The 24016-nt window shown below is 31.2% G+C and overlaps 1 protein-coding gene across 1 annotated transcript in view; it reads right to left on the reverse strand.

Moving 5' to 3' along the window:
- Positions 1 to 24016, reverse strand: part of LOC124370495 (E3 ubiquitin-protein ligase SHPRH-like) — a 42282-nt gene continuing 18266 nt past the window's right edge. The window contains exons 10-15 of the mRNA XM_046828787.1: positions 21514 to 21669; positions 20261 to 20521; positions 1376 to 1486; positions 482 to 636; positions 216 to 288; positions 1 to 174 (exon numbers count right to left, since the gene is read on the reverse strand). Of these exons, the coding sequence (XP_046684743.1) occupies positions 1 to 174; positions 216 to 288; positions 482 to 636; positions 1376 to 1486; positions 20261 to 20521; positions 21514 to 21669 (930 nt within the window). The remainder of the gene's footprint in view (positions 175 to 215; positions 289 to 481; positions 637 to 1375; positions 1487 to 20260; positions 20522 to 21513; positions 21670 to 24016) is intronic.

Raw genomic sequence — 24016 nt, forward strand, 5'->3', positions numbered from 1 at the left:
TCACAGCTCATCCCCACTGTCCGCCTCTTCCTCACCGATCAGTTCACTGCCGTCCATCGTGTCCTGCTCTCCATCGCTCTCACTGCCACTGCCACTGTCATCACTGTCCACCGCCACCACCGAAGGCCCAGGCAGTGACAGTTCTAGGTCACTGGTGAACAGGTCTAGCAGCTGCTGCAGTGTGACGCAGTCGTCACTCCACTGCTCCGCCCCACTCGCTGCCACCCCGCCGCCAATATCCGCTCCTCGATAGTCTCCCGCACGATGAATCGGTGGACCACCGTCGGTCTGCAAACAGCACTCAGTTTATTTATCAAGAAAATTATTTTCCATCTGCCCCTAAAACATACACCCTAAAATGGTTGTGGAAATTGTACAAAAACTTCTGACACGTCCAATATTGGATTTGTAAAGGTCAAAGGTTTACAAAGTTCAAAATTTTAGGTCAATAACAATACCAAATGATGCACAATTTACTCACTTAGTCTGCCCTATCCGGTGGACCCGGCCCACAGCCTGCAACTCCTCAGCAGGGTTCAAGATGGGCTCTACCAAGAACACATGGGTGGCCTCCACAAGGTTCAAACCTTTTGCACCAGAGCGCAGAGGCAGCAGCAGCACAGTCACGTCTCCTGTCTGAGGAACATCAATGTACAACATTTTAGTGGCTTGTTACTGAATAATCAATTTATTTTGGGGTTAGTTCTTAAGAATAGTTCGAGGTTTTTTCTCAAGAAGTTCTGGATGCTTTTAAGTGGCAGGTGTTTCCACACCCGCATTACAGTCCGGACCTTGCACCCAGCGACCACAACCTGTTTCCAGCAATGAAGACCTAGCTTGTGACACAGCGCTTTGATGACAACATGGAACTGCGGGAGAGTATGACTATCTGGTTGAAGTCTCAGGTAGAAGTTTATAACGCTGAATTTCAAAACTAATTCACCGCTATGAAGAGTGCATACATTTTTGTATCACTTTCAAATGTATATAATACAATTTTTTTCTTTTCAAAGTATAAGTATTTTTGTTTACGTCAAAATGTAACCTACTGGATAGCACATGTACACGCAACAGCCTAGAATAAGATAATACGGATACTCCAGAATGCAGCGTTTAGCGTAATTCCAATGGTAGGGGCATATCCTTATGCTGCGATTTAAAAACTTTTATGCTGCGACACTTAAAACTTGTGTCTGTGGTGTGAACAATAATTATTTCATAACTAACACAACTACTCGTATTGCTGGCACTCTTATATGAGAATGAACATTAAAAAACAATAATAAACCACTCTCTAAGTTCAAAATTAATATGTTGCTGAATATTAACAATGATTATTAAAACTAAATTATTAGATTATTAGATTCACTATTACCTTGAATTCCTTCATAAACTGCCGTTGTTTGAGTTTTCCGGATTTCATCCGCCTGAAGGTGACACTGTTTTCTTCGAATGCCTCCGCCAACAAATCCAAGACCTTCTCCCACTGCAAGCAAATACTCCAGAACTCACTTTGTACAACAATAATAAAATATTTAAAAACCTTTCCATTTTCCCTCAAAGTTGTGAATGAATTGTACCTTTTTGTACCTTGGCAGTGGCAGAATAAAAAGAAAACTTGACAGAACTAATATGTGGTTGATATGTAGTAATTTATTAATAATATTCTTTCATGTACATTTACAACATCCTGATGATTGTTTGTCAATTTGTGAATAATTATCGTTTAAAATGTTACTAAAAATAATTAATTACAGAATGATTTTTTAACTATACAGGGTGGCGCGAAAGTCACTGGACAGTTGGTTAAAAGAAGAAAAAAATAACAGCAAGATGTAGTACAATAGTTTTTGTCCGTGATATATATATATAAATATTTATCTCCTGTCACTGTTCCTTCAAAAAAATATGGTCCAAGTACGCCAAATGATGATATTGCCCCCCAAACACTCACATCAGTTTGATTTAGCTGTTGCTCTAACAAAAGGCCACGTCAGACCAAATAATTTTATTAAAAAGGTTAGGATCATGTTTGTGTTGGTTAAGCATCAATCCACAAAACTGAAGTCGTCGATCTGGATCATCTTCAAGTAACCCATGTAATAAACGTTGAATGTAAGATTTATAATTCTGTTTGTGTAACATTCTTTGCACTGACCTTCATGATAAATCCAGCTCACATGCTAATCGTCTGGTCGATTTTCGAGGACTTTTGGTTCCAGCTAAACATACCCGCAATAAATTGTCATCAGTTGAGACTGTTGTTAGGCGGCCAGACCTTGGTGCATCCATAACAGATCCATGTTGTTCAAATCTATCTCGTATGTTGTACACTGTTTGACTAGATGGTGGTTTTGATCTAAAGTGTATTCCCCATTCATTAACAACTGCAGTAGCACCACTTTTATAAAATGTTTTTAACGCAAAAATCCTTTCTTCTTTCGTTAACATTATGACTAATGTTTAACAAACATTCTATTAGAAAAATAATAATTCGGGAACTACAGCTTTAAACACGTGTTCCAGATGAACTAACTAGTTCGATTGTTGTGAGTTTCATTGCATTGTATTGCCAACTTAAAAAGGCATAATTACCAACATTTAGTAATACCAACATCGCGGACGAAAACTATTGTACTACGTCTTGCTGTTATTTTTTTTCTTCTTTTAACCAACTGTCCAGTGACTTTTGCGCCACCCTGTACATACCATTAACAAAATTACATTATATTATATTGTAAATTGAGTACAATACATCAAGTGCAGGTGGCATATTAAAATTTAATGTTACAACATTTTGGTACACGTTACAGCACCATATACTCAAAAAATCTATATATATATATATATATATATATATATATATATATAAGTAGATAGTAATATGGGGTTCCTGGCGCACTTTCGGAGCCGACCGAAAAGCAATGTAAAATACTGTTCAATGTACCATAAAGGAAGCTGAGAAATAACACAGCAAATCTCAATGAAAAATTAACCGAATCTACAGTCGTTCGTCTCCAAAAGCGATCGGTACATTACTATCTACTCCTGAGGAATGAAAAATTAACCGAATCTGAGCTTCTACTTTCTTAAGCTGTGCTTTGTAAAATGTTGTCAAATCTGCTACGAATAAAGGATTTATCTTAATAAAATTTAATCAATTTAAAACATTTTTACTAAAAACATACTTTAATAAAAAACTTTTCTACTAAATAAACAACATGAACTCACCAAGCTCTCTTCAGTTTCTAGCATTTCAAAAACTTACAAAGAAAGACAATTTTAACGAGTTCAACGAATTACCAAAACATTTTAAAGAACAGTTGATACTTTCCTTAAATGATACAGAATTCAAAGAACTTGTAAAGTCTTTTGCAGAAAAAACGTCTAATGGAGTGTTTTACTATCGGCAAAAAACTAAAAAAGTAAGGGATTACATATTTAATATAATTACGAAAGATATTGAAAAGAAAGTAAAAAATAAACAAACAGAGAGTTTTCATCGTTTTTTTATGACATTTTCCCCATATTATACGTTCTTTCAAGATAATCAAGACTTAATTGATGAATTTCTTAGGAATTTTTGTGAGTATCAAGATTTATCAACACAATTCATTAAAGAGCATTATAGAATTTTTCTTATAGAATATAGCCACATTTTGTGTGAAACAAAAGGTATTACTGTAGATAATATTCCATGTGATTCCTATGAAGAAAGACACCAACTATGGTTATCAAAACAGTACTATGACGTGGGGAGGGACTGCAAGTTTTAGAGTTAAGACTTTATTCTACAAAGTTAATTGTTATAATTTCTTTATCTTTAATAGTCTTCTTTCCAGTAACAACCAAGTGTAATTTTTCATTTTTGTTTAATTCTTTAATCTTTTTCTCATCCAAAACAGTCAAAAATCTGTTCGGCAAGTGTACTTTACAATCTTCCAACTCGGCAATTATTGTAAACCCGAATTTATCTTTCATTTTCTCCAAATTCAAGATTCTATGTTTCTTCCTTTCTTCCAATTCATTTAACTTCTTATACTCTTTAAACTTACATTCTCCAATATCATTTAACTCTTTCAAGAACTCCATTTAAATAGAAAAAATTTAAAGACGGAAAAAATGAAATTTGCTAACAATCACTCGAGAAGTCGGGGAGAATGTGAGTAAAACCGCATTCTTTTCACGAGGTTCTTCGTTTAATTTCTCCAAATGTACTATAAAATCATCGAGGATTTCTGGTTCAAAATCATAAACAAATTCTACATCTAGATAATAAAAAAATACAGGTAATATCTTTTCATAATAAACGTGTGTATCGATACCTACAAACCTAATGTAGTCTTTGAAAAGGAAAATAATTTTGTCAATGGTTCCAAGAGATAAGTAAAAATTTTTATTCTGTTTTCTAAATTCTGTAACAAATTTTGTTTGCTTCTTGTCTCCGTATTGTAATTTCATAAGCAGATTATTCAAATGTGTTAGTTTATTTCGAAATTTCTTAGGTTTAGGTCTTTCGTACAAAATTAAATTACAATCTCTACAAACTAAATATCTTTTATCGATAATTTCTCCTCTATTAGAACACTTGTAACAGTTGGCATTATACTCTTCCATTTAAACAGAAAGATTTTTTGTTTAAATGGAGATTATGGAACTAACTCTGCCGAGATATAAATTTTTCAGCGCAAATGTTTGTGTTTACATTTCTACAACAGAGATAAATAGAAATAATTTCATTCTATTGTACAACTATTTAGGATATTTTGTCTATGATTACAAAGATTATTCCGGAAGAAATCGAGATTTTTCAGTGGCGAAAGAGTATATTTTTGAAATATTAGAAGGAATGAAAGAGAATAATATGAACATCATTAACTACTGAATTTCTCTAATATCGTTCTTAATCACATCATAGGCTAAAAATTTCTCAGAGACAACAACAACATAACAAATCGCGTTTGTAAAAGCTTTTTGAAAATCCATATTGATAATTATATCGTTCTTTGAACCAGAAATATTTGTCAAACTCTTTGTTGTATCAATGACATAAATAGGTCTATTCGCTAAAAATTCTTTAGGATTGTAATACATTTCCTTATTATTACAGTAAACTTTCTTAAAATCTTGATACATCTGATACATGATTCTGAAAAGACCTCCGGAAATGTTTAAATTTTGTAATTCATCTGGATAATAAGAACCGTTCAATTTTACTCTGATATTTTTTACATCCAAACTATCAAACTTTGAAGGATTTTTTTCTTGATTATTCTGTCTATCTGTTTGAAAACCTATGATAACGAACTTGGGATTGAAGATATTTCTATAAATATTTGTGATATCGAACGAATAAGTTGTTCCGGAAATACCTTTTTGTTCAATACATTGCCAATCTAGAAAATTAAACATAATGTTTTGACTTTTTGTAATTTCATCAATCAACCTTATTTTACTCGTGATTTTATAATCAATCATTGGAACTCTAATAAAAAAATCTGTAATTGTTATTTTTCCATCAACAGGCATAACATTTCCAGTTGCAGTCTTCAGAATCACATCATCGTCTTCTGCTCTTATAAAACTTAGATAAAATCCTCCTTTATAGATCGGAATAGTAACATTTTCAAAAAATCCTAATCCAAAATGAGATAAATTTCCAGCTGCTTCAAAAACACCAAATTTAAAATCTGATTCAAAGCCATTAGAAGTTTGAGAAATAACATCACTTTTTGAATACGAAATACTTCCTTTAATTGTGCTTAATTGGCCACAGTTTTCGACTTCTTCTATCAATTTATTGTGTTTTCTTACTTCAATCTTAGAAAATAAAAACGGTATAAAATTATCGATTAATCTAACATTATCAGTTCCAAGATATGCTTGACCATCTTGTTTTGTTAAAGTTCCAGAAATATAAAACTGGAAGTTAGACGAGCAAAAGTTATCTCCAAAATCAATATTAAACTCAGTTCTTTTATTCGGTTCATTCAAATGTTGTTTACTAATTGGATAGAAATTTTTAAACTCCGCCCTTTCAATATCACTAGCATATTTTCTGTAGTCCGCCATTTAATAAGAGAAAATTTAGAAATTTTAAACATCGTGTATCATTTTTTCATCGATCTAATGTACGTTTTTATAAGAAAAGATATAAATTTTAGTAAAATAATTAAAAAGATTAGAGTCATTTTTAATGATCTACTTCGTCATATTCAGGATTCTCTTCCTTAAATTTTGCGATTTCGGCCACATATTTCAATAAAATCTGCACAGGATAGTAACCGCTATCTATAATATTATTCCAATCAACTGTATCTTTATTTTCATCCAAAAACTTTATACTCAAGTGTTGATAGAGACAAAGAACAGACATATGATCTTTTAATTGATAATGTATATTTTCTTGAATGAACTCTGATGATAAAGTTTGATATTTAGCAATGTTATACCAATTCAATTTGTTTACGTATAATCTCATCATATCTTCGGATAATTCATATTTTTGAGAAATATCATCCCAATGTTCTTTTTTCAAATCTCTTTCGTGTTGCATTATAAAAAGATCGAAAGCACTGTAATGTCCCGCCATCTCTATTTATTAAGAAAAAATTTCAAAATCAAGTTTTCATAAATTGGCTCTTTTTAGCGTTACATTCAGCACATTTTCCAGAAATTCTCTTAACTCCATTGATGTTTGCATAGTATTTTATATCATTTGTTGCAGTTTTTTCTTTACATCTCACACAATATATGAGCGCCATTTATATAAGGAAAATTAGTCATCATAGCCACCTACTCCATTAAATCTGTTATCAATATTTTCAAAAGTTTTATTAACATCTTCTTTAAATTTATTAAAGTTTTCTTCTAGTTTATTTACTTTATCGAGATATAAAGAGTATCGATCATCTATACTTTTAAGTAATTCATTATTATGTGTTATTTGCTCATTTAAACGTGTACCAAAATCTTCAAAAAAGTTTATTTTCTCATTGAAATGTGTATCAAAATCTTCCAGAATTTTGTTAATTACTTCACCAACTAATACATTAACACTATTTTTATATGTATTAAAGTTTTCTTCTAGTTTATTTACTTTATCAAGTAATTCACCAACATCGTCTACTGATCTTCTATTTCTGGCTTCTAACTTGTCATAGACTTCTGTTGTAAAATCTTTAACATGCTGTTTATGATTCTCATAATTTTGTTTTAGTTCATTAAACATTTTAATAGGATCTTCTAATTGAATCATTACAACAACATCAAATGGATTAATTCCTTTACTAACACCGCTAATTCTTTTTCCTTTAAAATCTAAGGCATTTTTAACATTCGGATCATGTAAATCAACAATATCGATGTTTTCTGATAATTTTAGAGGTTTCAAAATTTGTTCTTTAACAACAACATCATGTTTGTCAATACCAGGTCGAACACCGACAATTCTTTTCTTATTAGCCAAACTAACATAATTCTTTTCAACTTTGATCGCTTCAGTAATTTCATCAGCTTTTTCGATATGAGACATTAAATTGGTAAATAATTTTTTTACACCATCATCAACTTCTTTTTCCAATGTTTTTATTTTATCAGCAACTTCATTTGAACTCATGAAATTTGCAAGTTTGTTATCATATTCTGCTTTAAAATCTTCAATCTCGACAGCAAACATATCTGAATCTGGAAGGTTTTGTAATACATTTTCTAACTTGTTATCAAACTCATTTCTCAAACTATCAAAATTCAAACTATTATCTACATTTTGAATAATTTGTGTTCCAAATACGTCAAAAATATTTTGTGAATCCATATTTATTAAGCAATAATTTGTTAACAACTTCTTTAAAATCTTTACCATTACTCAGTTCATTCAAAACAAAAACACATAAATGACCACAAATTGGGGGATCTTTATAGTCTTGAATCTGAGAATCATTGTAGTAGACGCTTGATTTTTTCAAATATTTAATCAATTCTATAGGTGGTTTGTCCTCAATTCTTCCATACGAATCAAAATAATATGCATTCTCATCATTTTTATAATAACAAATCCAATGTGTTCCACTTCCCATAATCGAGTCTAAATTCACAATTCCACATTCAAATTTCTTAACTTTTTCAGGTAATGTATCTCTCATGAAGATTCCTCTAAAATGTTTAATATTTTTGCAGATTTCTTCCAATTCCCCGAATGTTAAAGGTTTAAATTTTTTTTTCAATGTTTGATTTCACGTAATTCAAAGTTTTTTCATCTAATCCAGATCCTGTAACATCTTCCAACTCTTTATCTAACCAATTTAAAATGTTTCGAACAATAGGAATCACATCTTTTTTAACGATTGGAGCAGCTTTACGAACATAAGGAACTACATTTTTAACAACTGGAATATTTTCTCCAAAATCTAATAAATCTTTCAAAAGTCCACCATTTTTAAGTTCTTTCAACTGATTATAAGAAAATTCTATTCTGGTTCCTTTATTGTTTTTCTTATGTTTTTCGAGTTTATTGTATTGTCTATTTGTTAAAAATATCTTATCTTCGCCATTTTTTAGTTGATCTATTTTAAATTGAATACTAACGGGTATTTTCTTCTTAAAAGCGGATTTTATTTTTTCTTTCTGATTTTTGCTGAAATTTACATTCACCTCCATTTATATAGTTAAAATTTCAAGTTCTCTTCGATTCCCATTCCTAGTTTTCTCTTCAAAAACATTGCTCCAGCTGTTGGAAGCGCAACAAATCTTTCACCTAAACTAGCATCTTTTGATAAAAATCTATCCATTGCCTTATCTTGCAAAACTTTATCTGCGATATGTCTGGAATTTGTGTCTCTATGTTTTGCATAAAAAATATCGTGTTCCATAGCAGCTTGATCTAATTTATTTATACCAGGATCTCCTCTTTTTAGTCTTTTTTTCGAGTTTTGTGCCAGGCCCCAGATACTGATAAGTTGGTACGTGTAATTCAAAAGGTAAATTGTTGATAAAATCATTCAAAAGTCCACTACCCTCAATCATAGATGAACTTATTGCCGGCAAAACTCGTTTTAAATATTTAATTCCATCAGGTTTTTCAATCATTTCATCAAGTTTGTTCGAAATAAAATCTTTAATCGCTTTCTTTTCGTTCAAAAAATTGTTGTTTCCAGCCTTTTCTTGAGCATAAATATAATTAATAATTCCATCGAGTTTTGTCAAATCGTCGATATATCTGTATTCAATCTTATTATCACTGTATTTTCTCACACCTGATCCTTCGATTCTTTTTTCCCAAATTGGTTTAATCAAATTGAGATATTTTTTACCTTTACTTGACTTTGGTTTCTTAGTTGATGGATCATTATTTTTGTAAATTGAATCAGATTTCCATAAAATTTCAGTATACTTTTTCAAGTCTTCTTCAGAATATAAACCGTCTTTTGGAACATCAGTGCCTGTTAATAATCTCCATAAACCTTGAGTTCCTTCATATGTTTTTTCATTAATAATGATATCATTATGCTCAAAATTCACGGGCAAATTTCCAATCATAAAACTTTTCTTTTTTCTGTCCCAATACAAACCAAATTTATCATCCTTTGCTCTAGGAAGAAATTTTTTACCAATTTCACCAATTATTATATCCGTTGTTCCAGGACTTATTGGTTCAACTATGGTAGAGTCTTCAATGATTCGAGGTCTAAATGGTGTTGAAGATGGTAATTTTGGCAATTCAAACTCAGATTCTGGTATCGAAATATCAGCAAATTGTCGTACAACTGGAACCAAATTCATCAAATTTTGATTATCGCTTAAAACATTTTCAATTTTGCCCTCAACATTTTTTATTGCAGATGTTACAGGTTGATTAATTTTTTGAATAAATTCTTGTTCTTTTTCATCAATTCGAATCTGTTCTTTAAATTCTTTGATTAATTTCTTTTCTATTTGATCAAGTTTTTTTGCTTCTTCTGAAGTTACGTTCGCCATTTATTTAGGAAAATTTTGAAACGTAAACGTGGAACGTGAAACACGAACGTGAAACATGAACGTGAAACGTAAACACGAACGTGAAACATGAACGTGAAACGTAAACACGAACGTGACACATGAACGTGAAACATGAACGTGAACGTGGACCGTGAACGTGGAACGTAAAAACGTGAAACATGAACGTGAAACATGAACGTGAACGTGGAACGTAAAACCGTGAAACATGACCGTGAAACATGAACGTGAAACATGAACGTGAACGTGGAACGTAAAAACGAGAACACGAAACGTAAACGTGAACGTAAAATCATGAAAACAACTAGATTATCACACGTTTATATTGGAAAATTTATTCAAATATTTACCATTTTTAGGCTTCAAAGTTAGATTAATTGTTAAAAATCCGTAGTCTTCCTTCCAAATTTTATCACACAACTCAATAAAGTGGTTTAAAACTCATATCAGAACCCACATAATTGTTGTAAATCTTTCTCGAATAGTGATCGTCTTGCTTAAAAACACACAACATATTCAAATTATTTCTAATAACTTGTTTATCAACCTTTGAAAAGCATTGAGAAAGATAGATACAAGATATGTTTTTGTGACGAGACATTACGAAATATTCCTTAATAACGTCCTGATTTTCCAAAATACAATCATCAAAAACGATTAACGAATTGGGTTTACATTCGCTTAACGGAACTATGTCCTCAGAAGCATTATAAAAATGTGATATTTTTTTGTTTAAGTTTTTCTCAATATTTTCAAATCTTTCTTGTAATTTTTTATAGGCGTCTTGTTCTAAAGATTTACTAAAAACATACAAATTGGAATAAGGAATCAACCTATTGTAGATAAAATTCAATAATAAAGTTGTTTTTCCACATCCACTTGAACCAACAATTAACAATCTGATTGGTTGATCTTTCTTATTTTCTTCAAACGTTTGAAGTTTTATCTGATCTTTTTGCTTTAAAAATTTCTCCATTTAAATAGAAGATTTTCATCTTGAAGCAACGCTTGCGAAAATGAAGCTGTTCAAGTTGACTTCAGAAAGCTCTAAATTAGTTTTAAACTTGGAACATCCTATACACTTAGAGGAAGAATCAAATTATTTTATCGGTTTAAGCGGTTTTTATTCTGACAATTTTGTAATAAATATTAGTGAAAGTTCTCCTTATTGTATAGGATTTAGTGAGAAGAACGTAACAAAATATTATGGTTTAAACAAAGGATATTATACTTTCGATCAAATAAAAAATTCCCTTAAAAATTATCTGAAAACATTCAAACAATCAGATAAATCTTTAAACTTTGACGAAAACAAGTTTGAAATGCAAAAAAATTATCTCTCTAATAAAATTCAAATAAAATCACCAGTAAGAATAATGTTTTCAGCAATTATTGTAGATTTGTTAGGGTTTGTTCAAGAAACTATTGAGCCAAATCAGGTATATTTAGGAAATAAAACGCCAAAATTTAGACCGTTCGATGTAATTGAAGTGCACTGCAATCTCGTTGAACCTAGTTTTGAAAATCATACCGAACATTTACACAAAGAATCTGAAATTTTGTACACTTTTTTCCCAAATGTTGCTTATGGATCGAAAATCAGTGAAAAACCAAATGAAATCGATTATATTCCAATTAGAAAAAATATTAAAAGAATTCAAAAAATCGTTCTAACTATACAAGACTCTGAGGGAAATTTAATAAATAATGAGAGTAAAACAACAATATATTTAAGATTGTCGAAAGAATGATGAATCAAGGGGGGAACGAATCGTTCTTACCTTCAAACTTTCAAAACGAGTTGATAATGATGATAAATACCAATACTTTTATCTAAAAGATAAGGTAGCCCTCGAGGGCCACCTCACAAATATTCACAAAAAATACGAATAAAGACAATGTTAAAGAAAAATACAAAAAAAGCTTTGAAAACATAGATTCTGACAAGGGCGTCGATTCGACGCTCTTACAAAAATTTTAGAATATGAAAACACGAGACAAGCAATAATATTAAACGTTGATGATTATAAATCAATGTTTAAAGACATAAATCAAGGGGGTCTATTGAATAGACTTCCTTTAAACTTTCAAAATAACACTGTTTTCGTTAATGAATCTGGACTTTATACTCAAAATAAAAAATTGCTTGTTAAATTTTTTCTATCTAAATGGAGTCAGTTGTAGACCTACTCAATAATCAACTTATATTCAATAACAAACATATCTTTACGATTGTTGACGAAAACAATGTGATCTGGTTTAAGGCTAAAGACGTAGCAAAAATTCTAGAATATGAAAATACTATGCAAACGATCAGAATAAACGTTGACGAAGATGATAAAAACTTCTATTTTAATCTAAATATAAGGGGGGCTATAAATAGCTTACCTTCAAACTTCCAAAATAACACTGTTTTCGTTAATGAATCTGGACTTTATTCTTTAATTTTGAGATCGCATAAACCAGAAGCGAAATTGTTTAAAAATTGGGTTACGAAAGAAGTATTACCTTCCATTAGAAAATATGGTGAGTACAAACTCAAAAACGAAAATAAGCAGTTAAAAGATGAAATAAAACAGTTACAAATTAAAGATGAAATGAAATCATTGAAAATAGAGAATCAAGAATTGCGAATGGAGTTAATGAAACCAGATCTTGTTTGTAAAGATTTTGATAAGAAAAAACACCATGTTTTTGTATTAATTAAGAAGAATCACATGTGGGAATGGCCTTATTACGTTATCAGAGCTCAGAAACGAGAAATACCAAACCGATTAAAACATCTAAAAATAAATTATCCTGAATTAGAGATTTTGTTCATTGATGACGAACCAAATTCTATCAATCTGTATAACCAAATGAAAGAATCTTTGAATATCTTATACAACGGAAATCATTTTACCACAAATATGACTGAATCTCGACTGATTTATAGAATATCTAAATTACACGATGAAAATGTTACTCAATTTTACTAAAAACTCTTGAATTATGATATTTTGTTTGTAAATGTTTTTGATAATTATTTAACCATTTTATAGTTCTTCCACATTCACATTGAGTATCTTCATAATATAATCTATGGTGATTCTTCTTTACACAATCTTTACAATATGAGTCTTTCTTATCTCTACTATAGTGATGACTATTAAACTCTGAAATTTTTTTAGTTTCTTTACATTTAAGACATTCTTTCTCTTCCAAAGTTAATTTTTCTATTTTATCATACAGCTCTTTATGATACTTCCTATAACAATCTTTACAATTATAAATAATTCCATCTTTTCTACTTTTATCTTTATAAAAAGCTTCAAAACCTTTTATTTCTTTGCACATTGAACATTTCTTTTGAGCCTCCATTTATATAGAAAAAATCTTTGACTTTCTCAATTCATATTCATAAAACTTTCCGGTTATTTCTTCATTATTTAAATCTTTTATACTATAAGTTACAGGATCTGTGTTATTAATTTGATAAATCACAAAGATTTCTCTTGACCAATTGTTCTTATATTTGTTCGAAAATGTTTGTTTTTTACTAACAATTCTTACATGATCATTGACTTTAAATTTAGTTTTCGTGTGAATTTCAGGTGGAACATACTTGAAAACTGTCTCTAATAACTCCTTTTCTGCATCTTTATCTACGACTTTGGGCTTCATTTTGATTGTGCTATGAACCGTATCATTATAATTTGTGACTATTTTTTGAAGAATATCGATCCATTTAAAGTTTTTATTAATCTCAAAAAGAACCTTCATTCTTTCATTTTGAGTTCTGTTATATCTCTCTACAATACTTGATTTCTCTTCGTTTTCAGTATGATAAATCTTGATGTCGTATTTTCTCAAAACATCATTAAATTCTTTATTTTTAAACTCTAAACCCTTATCTGTATGAAGTAGGTTTGGAGGTTTGTGATTGATCATTATGGCATCTTTTACTATATCTTCGAAAGCTTTTGAAACATCCTTGCCGTTTTTTCTTTTGATAGCTCTTGACCAAGCATATTTTGAGAAAGTATCAATAACATTTAACATATACTTGAATCCATCATTTTGATCCGAATAGTTAGACATTATAACTAAATCTGCTGCCCATAAATCGTCAATTCCTAAAGTTATAATTTTTCTCTTTTTAAACTTTTTTCGTACTGGTGCATGAATTTCTCTAGCTTCAATCTCGATTTCTTCCTTATTCTTAGATTCTTTCTTTACTTGTTTTTCATTTGGATTCTTTATAAATTTACTCTTATTTGTCTTACATTTTGAACATTTTGCTGCAATTCTATACAATCCGTTTTGAGTTTGAACGATTTTAGAATCTATATTTTTCGTTTTTTTCTTGCATTTGTGGCAGTGAATCAAATCATCTTCCATTTACATGTCAAAGTTTCCAAGTTTATTTAACTCATCTAATATATCAGATTTTGCTTCATTTTTATAGCCATAAGGTACTGTATCGATCTTATTTTCTAGGACAACTCTCTTATCATCTTTAGCGTTTAGTGCCAGTTTGTTTATGGTGACGGTGTACAATTCATGTTTATAGCTTTTTATTACAGTCATCTCCCTAAATTCTTCTTTATCTTCGAACAAACATCTCTTTAAGTTTTCGATATTTATTGTTTTATTTACAACGCTTCTCTTAATTCCTTTACACTTAACTGGATTTTTGTCTAGCTATTTGTACGAGTACATCTTAGACCTTAAACCACAAAATTCTTCTAAAACTTCGCTATTTAGTTCGTCTTTGAATTTCCCTATTACCTTCTTATTTTTAGTAGTGAAACATTCATGATCTTTTGGATAATCACTTGTATCAAAGTCATCTATGTTTTCTTTAATAATTTTAAAAGGATCTCGTTTCAATTCTAGAAAATAACTGTCTGTATCCATGTAACACAGATTCAAATCTGGATCAAACTTCTTTAATTTGTTGTAATAAAACTCGTACATTAGCAATTTTGAGAGGTCGAGAACTGAAAATCCTATGTAAATCGGTTTGTTAAATTTAACCTTTTGTTTGTACATGTGACTCGCTATACAGTTGTCGTCAAAGATGTTAAAGCATTTGAAATTTGTTTTCTTAGCTTGTTTCATTGAAAATTCTTCATTTCCAAGCTTAATATCACATCTGTTTCTCACATTTTCCATAGATTTTCCAAACACTGAGTTGTTCATCAGCTTATAAAAGTCCTTTTCAAAGTCGCTTGTAGCTTTGGTTCTCATGTTTGTGTTAAAATCAATGTAATCTTTCATAAAAGGCTTCTGATCGAATGCAATAACTCTATTCACATGTTTCAAAATCATACCTTGTTCCAGATAGAATTTCAAATTTCTCGAATGAACAACGTATTCAGTTTTATCCAGTAGAGTTGTGCAAAGTTTGTTTTTAAAATGTTCTGGAGCAAGAGGTAAATCCTTGTGATGTTCGTGTAAATTTGTTGGATATCCAAGATCAACTTCGAGAATATAGCCATAATCTTCGTCGCCAGTGAGTTCCAAAATTGTTTCTTTCCATTCTTCAGTTGTGTAAGTTTTTGGATCCATCCACTTGATATCACTAAACGGCAGTTTTTGCATTAGGCCATACCCATAAAGGTTATTAGCATCAACGTATAACAAATAGTTTTCGGGCTTTGTCTTATCGAAATCTTTCAAATATTTGCTATTTGCTTTCACATATCGTTTAATACACTGAGAAATGCCCCCGCGAATGCCTTTTTCAATCATCAAATACATATTATAATCGTTAATTAGCTGAAGCTCAATTTTCGTTAATTTTAACATTGCGTCCCATGCGAGACTGGGAGCTGTTAGATAGTGTGCCGGATCGAGTTTATAGCAATTAAGGCAAATGTTTCTGAAATTTTCGAATATATCAGCAAGCAATAAAACATCTTGGATATTGTACAAATCAGAGTAATTTCCAAGATTTTTCTCTTTTAATTTGTTCCAAACATTTTAAGTAGTGTTGATAATCTTTCTCAGATATGCTCTCATCTGTCAAGAGTGAATAGAAATCTTGAATTTTCAGCTCTTCTTTGTAATCAAGTTTTTCAATACTATCGATAAATTCATAGGGAAATATTCCTTTTCCTGACAATATTTTAAAAATCTCTTCTTCGTCATTTGGCTGTCTTTCTATAATTTCATTCAATCCATCCTGTATAAAATTATTTGTATGTTTGAAGTCTTCTCTCTTTAGATTTTTAGCTAACTTTTCTATAGACGAGGCCATGAATCTGAACGTGTCTACAAACGAAAACTTGATGAATTTTCTTGGCTTATCACCTTCGAATTCATAGCCATATCCAGAATTTACAGAATAATTTATATATTTTTCATCGGTGTTTGCAATCAAATCAACATTTCCATATTGTTTTGCCAATTCTTTTATGTACAAATGCGTATCGTAATTAGACATATTGTGACAGAAAACGGGAATATTCTGAGGAAATTTCAAATTCAGATTACAAATTCTATGAGCTGCACCTCGAAATTTTCCAGTCAAATGACAGTGATCTCTGCATTTTTTGAATGCATCATAAGCAGAACTCCAATTATCTGGTAAAAACCCTAAAGTTTTTTCAGTGTCTTGATACGATATTTCTTCACAAATGTGGCAAAGATTTGAATTTTGATACGAAATTTCTTCTTCGTCAGTCAATTTCATGGGCTTCATGTTCTTTGAATTATATTTTTTAGCTATGTACTTCGATAATTTATTGAGTTCTTCAAACAATTTTGCAGGAACGTTCGGCAACTCTTCTTCATTTTTTGCTCGATAACATATCGGCTTGTACATACGATTGGTCACATTAGACACTAAATATAGAGTAAAACCATAAGGAATATGCTTCTGAATCTTGGTTGTAGTCGATTTTTGCGGATTGTTTTTGCATGTGGGAATCTTCTCTAATATGCTTTCAAAATCCATATAAATAACGTACGGATGGCTAAATTTCTTTTGGTAATTGGTAAATTTAGTTGTTTGACCCGGAAACGGCATAATTGGCTTGCAAACTTCATGTTGCTTACAAATTTCTAAATGATCTGATAAAGCACTATATTTGTAGAAATGGCTTAAACATCTTCGACACAAGAACGTCTTGTGAGCATTTTTTGATATCTGTGAACTCGCTAATCTACTTAAATCTGTTATCAAAACATAATGGGATTTATCATCTTGTTTAACATACAATAAATCAACTTCTAACTTGGCGTCATAAACTTCTGAAATTTGCAACGGTACTATGTGTAGTTTTTCATCAAAAGTATAGACATTTACAGACATTTTCGGATACTTGTACTTTGCTTTGCTGCTTCGTTTTTCAAATAATTGTATATCTTTTAAAGACATAGGATAGTCGAATCCAGAAAATATCTCATCGTTCACGAATTTTTCGTATTGTTTTGCTCTGTCAACATGAGTCTCGGGTTTTTCAATAGCGCATCGGATAGAGTAAATAAAGCAATAATCATCTTTATTTTTGATATTTACACAAGCTTTTTTATCTTTGATTTCCTTTGGTAAATCGATATATGATCCTGCGTTCATAAATTCATGTTTATTAAGGCTCAAAATCAGTTGTTTACAACGTTTTAATGTCCAACCAGAGCCCTTATTTGGATGATTTGTCTGTTCTCGATGTGTTAATTTATTAAATTGCTTAGTAATAAAGTCGTTTACGTCGAAGATTTCGTCTGCTTTTATAGTAAAGTACATTGGACAAGTTTGTGTTTCACCGTTCACTAAAGTTCGTTCGTATTCGCATTCTAAAGAGAGATAGCCCTTCATATTTTTAACGGTTTCTTGAAATTTTTCGATTAAACTTTTAATCTCTGGCCTCATAATTGATAGATATTTGTAAATTGACATGAACTTATCGTTTAAATTCGTTAAAATGTATTGCTTGAAAAGACCGTGTATTGAGGATAAAACTTCTACATCAATGATATTTTTAGGTTTTTCGTTAAGAGTTTTGTCAATTTCTTCGATCATTTCAGACTTAGTTTTATCGTTTGTTTCTAAGGACAATTTTTCAGCGATTGATTGAATTTTTTCATCATTAAATAGATTGAGATCTTTTTTATCTTCCTTAAAGCTTTTCTTTAATTCACGCAATTTTTCTATATTGTACATCTTTTCGTGACCATCGATTTGATTCTCTTTAGCCCAAGTCCTCAAATAATTTAGTTCTTTATTATAAATTTCTTTGTTCTTCAAATGATTTTTCGAATTGTAATGACGAGTATAGTGATGTTCAAAAATGTCTTTTTTGCAGTATGGGCACTCTATCTTTTTCCGCTCCATATTTAAAGAGCAAAAATTTGTAAACTAAAATTTTGAGAAGTGGTGATTTTTGTGACAACTTGACACAAATCAGCACAATTTCTGGTCAAATGTTTTCAGATTGTTCTATTTAAAGAGCAAAAATTTGTAAAATTAAATTTTGAGAAGTAGTGATTTTTGACACAAATCAGCACAATTTCTGGTCAAATGTTTTCAGATTGTTCTATTTGTTATAGAAAAATCTTTTAACTAAATTTAGTTAAAAGATTTTTCTATAATAAATGGCAGCGCTGTTACAAGAGTTGAATAAGGTTGGTGAACTAAGATTCAAAGAATATAAGAAATTAGTGGAATTGGAAGAAAAAAAGAGATATAGAATCTTGAATTTGGAGAAAATGAAAGATAAATTCGGGTTTACAATAATTGCCGAGTTGGAAGATTGTAAAGTACACTTGCCGAACAGATTTTTGACTGTTTTGGATGAGAAAAAGATTAAAGAATTAAACAAAAATGAAAAATTACACTTGGTTGTTACTGGAAAGAAGACTATAAAAGATAAAGACTGTGTTACAATTAACTTTGTAGAATAAAGATTTTTTATTAAGATTTTTTGATTTTTTCATTAAAACAGCTTATAAATGTAGAAGCAAACATTGAACAGTAAAACAGCTAAAGATTCGGTTATTTAACATTCGTGCTTTCCTGTTAGATTTTATTAGATTTGTTTATGGTTCAATGGACAGTATTTTACATTGATTTTCTGACTGTCCCAAAAGTGGTCTAGGAACCCCTTACTGTTTGATTTTACAGATTCGTTTATTGTCCTTTAAACAGTATTTTCCCTTGATTTTCTGTGTGTCCCAAAAGTGGTCTAGAACCGGCATATTCATATCTACTTATATATATATATATAATGGAGTTGTAGTACAGTACAACTCCATTAATCCGGCATCCTACAGTAAGGCATGCTTGGCAATACAGCATGCATTTTGGAAAAAGTACAATTTTCCTGCACAACGCAAAACATCAATAATTTAATACGCAACAATATTTTTTCCGTTCGTGGTGGACACAGCGTTTAGGTGCGTGTGGAGAATAGGCTAGGTGTCATATTCAACCAACATCGGGTGGTATCGAGTCAAATGACTGACCATGGCCGTCGGCTGTCAGCCTGAGTAACCGGATGCATTTTCGTATTTTCGTATCAATTGAACTGAGTCTAGTAATGGTAGGTCAACTCCACAGTTAATGTGCTCAGGTGATATAGTATGTGCTCACAGGTTTGTGATGGAAGGTTGATTCTAAACAAGTGACGTCTCGCCACTGCCTTCTGAGATAGGCAAGTAGTGTCTATAGAGGCTGGCAGTGGCAGTACAGGGCTGACCTTAACTGTATTCCACCTAATTTTTGGGATGCATAGCCTATGCACTGTAAATAATAGACCGTCTATGAATAATAAAAACTGATTTTACTGTGATTGTTTTTTAATTATTAAGTGTACATTATTTCTCGGATATGTATCCAATAATCCAGGATATTTGATAATTCGGCATGCCTTAAAAGCCCTGACCGTACCGGATTAACGGAAGTTTACTGTACCTATAATAGTAGTAATAGTAATAGACGAAAATCACAGTGAAAACTTACCCGAGTTAAATAGCAAACATATCAAATTAAGTTTAAAGAACTTCAAAAAATTAGTTGGACTTTTGGCTTGTTGGGTTGTCAAAAATTTACAGAGCGGCTGCCTTTTATTATTTCTTGATAAAAATATCGCAATTCCTCAGTCTAGTTTTACAAAAACTATAAGCAACTATAATATTTCACACAGATTACCATGATAATGCAATCAGGTTTTTTCTTATTCTAAATTGAGGTTCCTAGCTCATTCATTCCCTGTTACCTGGTTTTTCCGGTCAGGTGGCCAACCTGAATCAGGCGCAATTCTATCATACACACGGTACTTACCGCAGAGAACACAAGTATCTTCACGTCACGCTGTTGGCTGATGAGCCGCAGTGTTTGGCTGACGACAGCATCAACTTTAGTAGAGTAGGAGCCTTTTACTTCCTGCGGTTTGCTGCTCTCTGGCCGGTTCTCCACGTATGACACCTCCTGTATGTTGCAAGGTTGGCGACACTGGGGACACAGCAAGCTCACCGATTGCGGCTTCAGAATCAGTGACAGGCACTCTAGACAGATGCTGTGGCCGCATTGCAGCACAGACCACTGTAACACACCAACCAAATGACGTTTTTCATTTATTTCAACTAGGCCTCTGCCTCATTTTGGGGCAAAACTACATATTTAACTTTCATTTATGAAAATTATTACTTTAATATAAAAAAATTACAGTTCTTTAGTTTCATTCCTACAGAAAAGATTATGTTTAGAACATAAACATTTTTATTATAAGTATATTTTTATTCATGGAAAGGACCACACCTTTAGTACCAATAAACATAATAGTATTGAATAGTAGTTATGTTTTTTTTTTTTTGGTTGACTAGGTTTTTATTGTGATTTACATAATTTTTAGACAAAATTGATCGTAAGAAGAAACATAACAAAAATTTTTGAGCGGTGATACCTCTACTTACAAAATGAAATCAACAACCAATTATATTATCCTTGGTTGCGTTGCAAAAACTTATTTAGGTCTAAATATTGGTAAGAACAGTTGAATTTCCAATAATTCAATATTTACCAGGAATCGCTATTATAACAAAAATGCAGTAAATGGAAATAAACTGAGAATTGATAATATTAATAATAGAATATCAAACAATATTCACAGCTTGATAAAAAAACTGCTTAGAGCCAGCAAACATCAACATGAGCGGACCTGTTTGTTGTAAGTTGTAAGTTGTTTGGGCTGACAGATGTTTACCGCAATGTGGCAATGTGTTTTCTAAGACAAAATGGAAAAAAAAAACACTTTTTTTGAGGTATGAACCTATGTATTATAATTTTTTGTAGTATTTATTTGTTTCATGTAATAATATTTATGGTGCTAAAGAATTTCTTCTAATAAAATTTTGAAATGTCATACATTTTTACCAAAAATTTAAAAATGTATAAGCAACAGTGTAAAAAGATGTACAGCGGCCCATAAAATGGATCCATGGTAGATGTCACTGGTATTCCTCAAAAATAAATTTTAAATTTGGCGGCCCAGCTGTTACCCAAAGGGTTAAATCCCTTGAAAGGAGTCTGATTACCTTTGCTGTGAGATCGTTCCGGCAGATAGGACAGATCGCTGCTGGGGCTCCCTCCTTCTGCAGATTCTCCAGGTAACACAGCGTCCCTATCTTCTTCTTGAGCAGAGCCTCAAACTGGACCTTCTCCCCACTCAGCTTCAACAGTTCTGGTTCAACCTGCATAGGGAGTTATGATGGTAATTTACATTGATTATAGGTAAAGAAGTTCAGTTAAATGTTCATAAAAATCTGACATTACAATATAAAGTAATTAAACAAAAAGACATAAACTACTGTTGATTAACTTCCTACATATGGTTTGGAAAAGTAAAGCTCTCAGATATTTATGTATGGTTTGATAATCTTATTCAACCATATAAGTCAAAGCTTTATATGTCTTACTTTTGATAAAAAAATTAATAAAATGAGAGATAACGCAAATAATAAGAGGTTTGTATGAAAAACCTTTACAAATTACCTTTGGTTTTTAAGTGCAGGAATAACATAATCATTTTGAGGCATTCAATTTCACATTTTTTTCCCTGAGGTAAGCCCACGCATATGCGCACCACTGTTTTTGTGCGACACCCCCAGACCTCTGTTCCAATTTTACCTAAGTCAAGTTGGCAACCCTGAGTTAAGGTGATAGTGACTAGGCTGGTCAACATCCAAAGATGGCTTCTTGGCTATCGCTGGAATCTTCCTAAGTTTTTCCTACAATTCTGGTATGTCTGCATGGTGTATTTATTTATTCTAGCTTTATGGTAATTGTATTTTTATGTTTCATTTTATGTACATTGTCTCATTGTAATTTAATCCTGTATTATTTTGATTTTCAGTTATATCGGTTATACTGTATTCTGTGAGAGATTGTCCTTTTCGAATTCCCTAGCAACCACATTTCTCAAACTAAGTTTATTTCTTTTTTCGTAGAACTCCTTCTCTTCTATGGGCAAGTAACTTCTAAAAGATGTTGATTTGTATGTTTAACAATTTTTTCATTACTGTAAAATTTTAATACCTGTATGATCTTTTACAATTACCATTGCTAATACAAAAAATTTTTGTATTTACTTTTGTGATGTGTCTGATGAAGATAGCCTTGCTATCGAAAGGCCTCACAAAAATGAAAGTATTAAATATTTGTTTTTTCTGTTTAAATGTAATAAGTTAACTGTAGCCAATATAAGCTCCACCTTCAACATTGAACAAAATGTTAAAATAATTTTTTGTGCAAAATTACAAGAATTGCATACCTTTCTCCTTATACTTAGACGTGTAATGTGACAAAACTACCTGTATTACCGGTTATTTTCATTATTATTAAAAAATTCGAAGGTATATAAAAAATCCGGAAATTAACCTTTGTTGTGAACATGTTAGTACTTTTTTGCAGGATGAAATTTTACCTTAAATCCCACCCACATGCTAAATGTATAATATAGACATGGTCAATGTATTTCAATGATTGGTTAGAGTTCAGTTTTTGCCATTTATTACTGTTGTATAAGAACAGCAAGTTCTATTTTAACTATGTTTATTTTATAAACTCAAATAGTTCTAAAGAGTGTACCGGGTTATATGACAAGTAAAGTTAAAAAACCTCCCTGGTGTTCTAAAAAGTTATTTCTTTTTGAAAAGTATACATATAATACATATTTAGTAGACTGAGTACTGTTGTGTTCTTAGAACACAGATAATGATGATATTATGGCCCAGCCATAAGCCAATCTTGGGTACCTTGCCTACAGTATCTTGGTCCACACGAAGGATGGTTTCCGTTCCTTTGGCCACCTGATTTTGGTGGAATGTTTAAACTTCGTACCACAAAAACCAATCAGAAGTAACAAATACAATCTACAGTAAACTAACTGTAAGTTTAGTGTTGTAAAGTAATATTGTCCAGGTAGGGAATGAAAGAGAAGGAACCTTAGTTTTTGAAATTTTTAATTAGGATCTTCCCGACTGGCAATCAGTTTGGGTGTTAATTCTGGTCCATTCTTTTGTACCTCATCAATGTCCGTACATGAGGTTCAAAGAAACCTCAATTTGTGTTCCCGACCAAGTCAAATATTGGGTTGTTATTTTTGTGTAATTATTTATTCATTTAATAATAAGTGTTAGCGTATGGTCCAGACCATACGCTTTTAATTATATGTTGTTATGTAGTTATCCTGAGGTGACTTGGAAAGTTTATGAATTTGTTTTGATTTTTGGCCCCTTTGATATTTATATTTATTTTTTTAACCTTTACTGTGTGGCTCAACTGTAAAAGATGTCTTGTAAAACTTTGAACGGTTAGCTTTTGTAATTTTATTTTGACCTTTAAAACTTAATCTGCTTCTGATGGTTTGCTGGTATTTTTACCACCTCAGTTAACTAGCATAAAAAACTTCCATCAGTTAGTTTCTTGCAGAGCAAAAGCAAATTTCTGATTCCAAAAACGTGTTGTAATTTTTGTTAGTAAAAACGTATAGAGATAATACAATCAACAAACTATCATAGTTTTGTAAACAATATTTTG

Source organism: Homalodisca vitripennis, unplaced genomic scaffold (genome assembly GCF_021130785.1).
Source record: "Homalodisca vitripennis isolate AUS2020 unplaced genomic scaffold, UT_GWSS_2.1 ScUCBcl_231;HRSCAF=1720, whole genome shotgun sequence".
Classification (NCBI taxonomy): Eukaryota; Metazoa; Arthropoda; class Insecta; order Hemiptera; family Cicadellidae; genus Homalodisca; species Homalodisca vitripennis.